This window comes from Sinocyclocheilus rhinocerous, unplaced genomic scaffold (assembly GCF_001515625.1).
Source record: "Sinocyclocheilus rhinocerous isolate Xijiao unplaced genomic scaffold, SAMN03320098_v1.1 scaffold127, whole genome shotgun sequence".
Taxonomy (NCBI): domain Eukaryota; kingdom Metazoa; phylum Chordata; class Actinopteri; order Cypriniformes; family Cyprinidae; genus Sinocyclocheilus; species Sinocyclocheilus rhinocerous.
Window position 1 is genome coordinate 1,335,332 of NW_015664685.1, and position 8,255 is coordinate 1,343,586.

The window sequence follows — 8,255 nt, forward strand, 5'->3', positions numbered from 1 at the left end:
GGGCCTTCCTCCTAAGATTAAAAAACAAACAAACAAAAAAACATTAAGTATCAGCTGTATAAAACATAATCTGAACACATCACTTATATAAATATACACATTCATGTAAACAATTCATGGGTATTTTCTAGTTTTTCAAGCTAAACAATAGTTTGTTTGGTTAATCTCTTTATTGTTTGCAAGAGGATCAAAGCTATGAATGCTTCAGCACAATGAATCTTTTCTCTGTAAATTAAATGTGTAAGCAAATTTTGTACTCTAGATACTGAAATCAGAGAGCTAGCAGCTGCAATGATAACAATAGACATGGTGTTGTGTGGTAATTAGGTTTTTTAAGTATTCACTCATCTCATCCTCCATATTTGAATCCGTTTCCCGGTGTTTCACAAATTGTGATAACCAGCCAAGCTCTGAGAGGATCGGTGATACATGTTTGAATCCACCTGGGTCTCCATTTTCACCATGAACTCTCTTTTTTGCCTTTACAAACTTATCTCTTAAGTTCTTCCAGACTTTCTTGCAAACAATTTCTTCCTTTCCCAAGGTGATTGCAATTTCTTGCCAAGAGTTATTTGCCATCTGGCGGTCCCTATGATCACACATGGACTGATCATAAAGATGTCTGTACAGGCCTAACTGTTCAGCCAAAATTTCTTCAAAGTTGTTCATGTTGAATGCGGTGCCGCACAAAGTGTTCGCTCGACAAAAAATGCTGTGCACAAGCACCACATGAAATTGCGTGCACTCAAAGTGAACTTCCTCCAACATGACAATGATGTCATCTTTGCCGTGTGCACCCAAGTGAACTTACGGACGCGTCGAGTATAAATCAGCCTTCAGTGCGGGCTCGGCAGAAGTGTGCATCAAGGGTGCATAGGGGGCGGTCGCGAGTACCCTTCTGAAAGCTAAAATGACGAATGGTACGGCAGTGTTCCTCAAATCTTGCCCTGGAGGGCCAATGCGCTGCAGAGTTTAGCTCCAACCCTGATCAAACTCCCCTACCTGTGATTTTCTAATGATCCTGAAGACGTTGATTAGCATGCTCAGGTGTGTTTGATTAGGGTTAGAGCTAAACTCTGCAGGAAAGTGGATCTCGTGGGCCAGATTTGAGGATCCCTGGACTAAAGGCTGTAATTAAAGCAAAAGGTGGTTCAACAAAATACTGACACAAGGGGGTGATCCTTTTTCCAACTCAGTGATTCTGTTGTTTGTTTGTTTGTTTGTTTTTTTCTGACGTGTTGGTCTTATATCTTTGCATACTGGTAAAAAATGTATAGCCTGAATAAAAGCTTTTTTTAATATTTTAAAACATATTAAAAATAAAAAAAACAAACAAAAAAATAATTTAAATTGTAATGATATTTCACAATATTGCAGTTACTGTATTTTTGGTCAAATAAATGCAGCCTTGGTGAGTGTAAAAAACATTAAACAATCTTACTAACCTCAAACATTATGTGTGTGTGTGTGTGTATGTAGCATTCAGTTACATCATGATAGTGGTCTGATTCTGAACAGTTAACATGCTAATAACACTGGTACTGTTATCAGAGTCATAGATGACACATACTGAAGCCTGACCTTTGCCAGCCACACACACACACACAGTAAGTAACGCATGTGCTTGCTGGATTGGTCTTATTTACATAACAATCGGTGAACTACAGTAATACTGATGTATGCCGATGGCATCAGAGTGTGATTTGTGACCTTTGCCGATGAGGAATTGTTGGCGACCTTTTCCTAGTACAGCCAGATGCATTCATACACACAAACACATTCCCTCAGCCTGCTTACACAGCCACTCTGCCGTATCTCAACTCTGGCTCCATAGTCCCGACACGCACCACTGGCCCCATGAATGTTAATGCCGACGTTGCAGGATGGGGTGCACTCTCTCTTGCACAAGGGTGAGCAAGCAGACATGCAGCATACATATTCTGCTGGGGTTTAAGAGATAATCACAGTGCATTTGCCCCTGATGGGGTGATGGTGAGAGCCGGGAATTCTGGGTCCTGGGTAAACCTCATCAGCAGAGACGGGACTCAACTTTCCCCTTTGATCCTGAGCATCTCTACTTTACCCCTCTGCTTCTCCGGGTTCTGTTTGGATCCGAATGTATGCGTTGTGTGACGGCGGCAGTGTGCTGTAATCCTGAACGCTGGTTGTGCATTTCTAACAGGGATTTCAGATTAAGGATGGGCCTGTTAGCCTGCCCTGCCCCTGCTTTTAATCCTCAATTGGCCTATTTACTTCCAATTATTTGATAAAATATAAAGTAAAAACAGTAGTAATATGAAATATTATTACAATTTAAAATGCTTCTAATATGCTGATTTGGTGCTCAACATATATTTCTCCTTATCAATGCGGAAAACAGTTGTGCTGCTTAATGTTTTGTGGAAATAGTGATGCTTTTTTTCAGGATTCCTTGATGAATAGAAAGTTCAAAAGAATTGCATTTTTTAAATATAAATATTTTCTAACATTATGAATTGTTACTGTCACTTGATTTAATGCATCCTTGCGAAATAAAAGTACTACATTTTATGTATAACATTAGAACAGAAGTATACTGTGACACTGGATGTATTGTATTTACATATGAACATGTCTAAGACTATGATACTATCCAAAATATGGTACTTTTTAAAATGATATTTGGCCAGTGACAAAATCCGTTGCTTTCAGCAGAACACTAAATGTTGCCTTTGAGTTGAGAAATACAGTTATGCATTCAACCTATTGTGTTCTGTTTGTTTTCAGGTCCGAGCTGTTTCGTTCCCTGTTTGCGAATGGTCCAGTGATGGCACACTGACTGAAAAATCAGCATTAACATGCTTAAACTCTAGTGTGTATGTGCTGTATTGCTTTCACACACACTTCAAACCTACCCCAGACTCAAACCTAGGTTTTTGTTTCGAGATTACCTGTAAATGAAACTAAACTTTTCTTTTGAATTGTATAACGTCACATTTTAGTGCCTATTTGTATTAAAATACCATTTTGTCAACAAAGACAGTGTTTTCATTGATGCTTTAATTTTACACTTAGTACATGATCACATGTAGTGAAACCAATATGCACATCTGTTTTACCCTCTCTGGAAGCATTCTGTAATGTAATCTGATTAGAGGTATCAGAGAAACCTTCTCCTCCAATTATCTACAACAAGCTTTGGCTGCCATAATTTTAATTGGGTATTGAACTGCCGTGATTCAGTTTGTCGTTGTTGGTAGGTAGTATGAGAATAGACTGTGAAACCCACACAGAGGGGACTGAATGAGACAATGATTGCTGAATTGATAAATCAATGGAAGTGTGGATCCTTCTGTCTGCCTTTGATTTCTCTCAAGACTAAAGAATAGCATGAAGACAAGCACTGATGATCTGGTGGTAGAAACAGTCACCAAACCTAAGGATTTTTATCGTGGGCTATGCTCATTTGCATACTTTTAATGTGTAACTTCCCACCCTCTTTGATCCTTAGAATTTAAGGTGCTGATTTTGTTATTGTATATTTATGACATCTATACATAGATAACCCATTATTAACAGCTAAACCGTTGCTTCATAAATTAGTGACAGTACTTTGTTGTGAATTTGCCTATTTCCTGCATTACATTGTGTCAGGTTGACAAAAGGAATTCATGATAAAATGTAACTGGGGAACCCAAACTCATTTGAGTCCAACTCGAAGGTATATCTTTTAGAGAATTTCAGAGGGGACGGGGGTCTCACTTATAGAAACTAACCACTGGGGTACCTCAGGGTTCGGTGTGTGGCCCTTTTGTATAGTATATTATAGAAAATCCTGTTTTCCATAACATGACCTCTCAATGAAGATTGAGCCAAGAATTTAACGTAAGAATTTGATTTTATTTAGTCATTTTTTAGAGGCAATTACAGCTTGCCACAGTAAACAGGAAATCCTCCATTTTGACAAGAGAGACAGCTTCTGAGCTCTTCAGTAACACGCTTAGCAACACTTACAGACGCATGAGAAAATCCAGCACACGATGGGTCACAGCATGTCAACAAATCTGACACAATTTTCACCTTTCATTGAGTCAAGTGCTAGCACTGGAGTGGCGACAACCATCATGATTCCAATGAGACAGTGAGGATACAACGGAACACCATGACTGCCAGTTTAAACTGTGTATAATATTCCATTCACCTCTCTCAAGTATCCTTTGCCACCTCCACTGCTTTCATTTAGTATATATCTACACTGTACTCCTTCTGTCATTCCAGAATATGTATGTTGTAACAACAATCATGTTCTACAGTTACGCACTTACAGTACAGTGTACTATGTTGAACTACAGTGTGCAGCACTTGATGATGACTTAGACATGTTTGTTTAATAAGTTATTAACGACTTCTCTGTATTATATCATCTATGCTAAAAAAATAAACATCATATTTATAAGTACAATACCAGTGGATACACATTTTTTTTAAATAATTTTTTTGGTTAAGCCACAAGGGAATGAAAGGAGCGCAGTCACAATCTGATGTGGTCATATGGCTCAATCGACCATCCTGCATGTGAAGAATAATACCATGTCTACAAAACGAATGATGCGACGAAATACAGCTACATCACTCACGAAGCAGGAGTGATCTAGTTATGACATCACTTACTCTCAGTGTGGACGGGTGTTATAACCACACTGTTATAGGAGAAAGTTTAAAGTTGATTTTTAAGTTGCAATGTTCTCCCTTATACAGAGATCCTCTAACAGCAGCTTTGGGAAGCTTGTTTCTACAATTGGTCTCTGTTCAATCTAAGTCTCAAAGTGCACTTGACTAGACTGCAAAACTATAAATGACAACACTAGTACCTTTTTTTACTTTAGTGTTTCTAAAGGTGCGCATTGATGTGCATTCATAAATACTGACACCGAGTATCTGTTATAACTGGTACTTTCAGAATCATAGCCAACAATGTGAAGTCAGTCACAGCACTGCCATGTTGGCTCCTCTAGTTCCAGTTTCCAGTAACATCAGGCCTCTCAGATGATTGTGTGTAAACAGAGCTCTACGATGACGCAGGGGCGTCCATGGTGGACAGGATGCGGACCACCTCAGCACGCTGCGTGGGGGAAATGTGCTGGGTCATGTGAACAATGGAGTCCATGGCCACTTCAGGGTTAGCTTGAACCAGGCTAAAAAAGATGAAATGACCAAAATAACAGTTATTTAAAAATACAAAATATATACAAATTACATAATTACATGGATAAATAGGGGTGTAAAAATGCATTGACCTGAAAATGAAAATGAAATGCTATGATTTAATAAAGTTTAAAGTAACATTTTTTAAAATCCAAAATACACTTATATTTGCATATATTTAATTTTACATTTTTAGTAAGAATCCAAACCCAGATTCCCAATCTAATTTTAGTGTGGACAAGTTTGTTTGTCCCTCAAGTGTCCTCCACCTGCAGTTGTATCAATTTAAATAAATTAATTAATTAATAAAAAATATAATAATAATAATTGTAAATTGTACAAAACATTCATTGAAAAATAAAATAATTAAAAATAATTAAATTAGTAGATATTACTTATTTTGATTCACTCCCTCAACAACCAGGATTTCCACAAATCTAGAAAAACCTGGGTAGCCTATATAAGGAAGTCTGGCTTTTAAAGTGTGATATCTAGACCAGGAAAAGTCATGTAAATCAATAAAATCATAAAGTGGCATGGGCATTTTTAAAAAAAAATAAAGAATACACATTTTACTAGTTATGCCAAGATCTAAAATATTTTATCGGATAGAAATTAAGCAAAAAAATATTTGTAAAAATCCTAATCCTTACCCAAACAATCTTGAACAACTAGAAAAGTCATGTTCGTAAGACTGGTGTCTAGATGTTACCTGCGGATCTGTTTGAGGATGTGATCCCTGCGGATATATTTGATATTCTCATCGATGACAGATCTGGCACCCTCTTCCTCTGCCAGCTGCCTCTCCAACCACTCCACAACATCCTCATTACTGTCCCACAGATAAGCCTGCGAGAGACAAACAAAAGAATAATAATAAAATTTAAAAAAAGTGTTCAACACATGGAACTTGTTTGAAACATCCTGCCAAACAAACTTTCTGACAATGTTTCTATTTGAAAACCAAATCACAATCCTAATCAACGGCTCTTCATTTAGGCTTAGACTGATAACATCAGGCTGATCTGAAACAAAGCTGGACTTGTTCTTGTGAAGATTTGTCGAGGCGTTAATGGGCTTCCGCGCTTCTAAAAAACACAAGCACTTGTAGTCAGCAAGAACATTTAATGCCCCATATTAATCATTTTTAATCCGTTTGCTTTTAATTAAGAAACAGCGTGTTTCTCTGCTATCTGCGCATGGCAGGGTGGAGATTAATTGTATTTTAAGATAGCTCTCTCAGATTAGGGTAATGTATTAGTGGTCCAGACACCGTTTTCTGCAGATACTTTAACCTGCCCTGGGGGCTTGGCTCTGCTCCAGGACCTGGTGTGGCGACTCTTCTGAGGCCTAGTCAGAGCTCGATACGTTCATCCATTCTGATCATTTCTAACTGTCATATATTCTCTGGCCCACACACACCACTTCAAGAAAAGAAAGCTAAATATTTTTTTTTCTTTATACAGTTCTTCTGACCAACTTCTAGCTTGGCTGGCGCAGCAGTAAATTTCACATCTAAAATGCACTAAAACTACCAAAAAACTTCATGACTCAAATGAAGTCAATGTTACATAAAACTAGCAAATATTGTCAACCAACAATCATACTTCATCACTCATTAAACAATCACGGGCAGGTAGCATTATACTATATATATATATATATATATTTGTAAAATATTTACAAAACAATATTGAAAGCTCTCTACTATTTCTGAATTCACTGTAGTATGTCATGTTTACATTACACTACAAAATTATTCCTAAGTTGTCCCCTTTTGTATAGATGGCACTGAAACTGAAAGACTAACACTCGTGTACGTGTACGTGTTTAGCTACATCTAAATATTTTGATAATATTTAATGTTTTAGATTTTTATATAAATCGATATTACTGTTGAAATGTATCGCGGTCTTATTCAGTTTTGTACTATGTTAATTTTTGAATTAAGTTGAACAGTTTAGGAGAAAAAAAAAAAGTATGTAAATATGCAAATTGGTCTGTAGGTACAAAGAGTTTAGTGGAGGTTGTGTCTGAGTGAGAAAAGGATTCATGTAATTTAAAAGATGTAGTCAATGAATGTATTTTGTGCCAAAGCAATGGAAAATGATCCACAGTTTAGCCCACACAGTCTGCTTTTGTGCTCACTGTGTGAAGAGTTTTTTTAACTTAAAAGGTAGGGTAGGCGATTTGCGAGAGGCTAGCAATAGCAAGCTAGCTTTGAAAGTAAAAGATCCCACACTCCCTGCAAATCACTCTCCAAAGACAATATAAATACATTTAGACCACTTAACTTAATGATTGTTGTCGGGATGTGAAGAGACTTTCAAAACAGCATAACAAAAAATGTTTTTTCAACCAAATCACCTACCCTGCCTTTAAGTATTGAGAAATGGGTCCTGGTGATTGACTGCCAATGGTCAAAGTTTAAGACAAAATCCAATTCAAACCCAAAATTGTTTACTTTTGCTTATTAAATGTGGACATATGTTTTTAGCCAGATATTTGACTTATGCCGAGTTCACACTGCACGATTTTAGCCCGATTTCTCACTCGCCGACAGGTTTTGCGAAATCGCCGACAAATGCCCGAAATCGGAGGCAAATCGGTGCTCGTTCACGCGAGTGACAATCACGCAGTGCGAATTATCAAAGACGTGATCTGAGGGAATCGCCGACACCCGCAAAATATTTGGCATGCTAAATATCTGGAGCTGTCGGCGATTCACAAACACACTGTGTGAAATGAGTTCTGACTGAAAAACACATCGGCGATGACCTACAGCCAATGAGAGACCAAGATACAGGGCAGAGGGAAGTTCGGGGAGGAGTTATAGACCAGAATATCAGTATTTTAATAGATATATGAACAATTATATCATACAGAAACAAGCACAAACATTTGCTTGCCCAGCCACAACATCAGCATAACTCAGCAAAATTATTTACTTATTAAAATACTGTAACAGTTTCACTGATTAAGAAATATTTTTGTGTGCTTGTGTGGTAATATTAGGCCTATTATATTAATAGGGAAGGGGGGCCCAAAAATTTGTTTTGCCTATGTCACGA

General features: G+C 37.5%; 2 protein-coding genes across 10 annotated transcripts in view; one reads left to right on the forward strand and one right to left on the reverse strand.

Annotated features, from left to right (window-relative positions):
• Positions 1-3,017, forward strand: part of LOC107730321 (protein AATF-like) — a 17,605-nt gene extending 14,588 nt beyond the window's left edge. For both annotated transcript variants that reach the window (XM_016541120.1, XM_016541121.1), the window contains exon 12: positions 2,767-3,017. In XM_016541120.1, the coding sequence (XP_016396606.1) occupies positions 2,767-2,818 (52 nt within the window). In that variant the 3' untranslated portion in view covers positions 2,819-3,017. The remainder of the gene's footprint in view (positions 1-2,766) is intronic.
• An 841-nt stretch (positions 3,018-3,858) lies between these two features.
• acaca (acetyl-CoA carboxylase alpha) overlaps positions 3,859-8,255 on the reverse strand; it is a 73,592-nt gene continuing 69,195 nt past the window's right edge. For all 8 annotated transcript variants that reach the window (XM_016541118.1, XM_016541117.1, XM_016541116.1 and 5 more), the window contains one exon: positions 3,859-5,174. In XM_016541118.1, the coding sequence (XP_016396604.1) occupies positions 5,048-5,174 (127 nt within the window). In that variant the 3' untranslated portion in view covers positions 3,859-5,047. The remainder of the gene's footprint in view (positions 5,175-8,255) is intronic.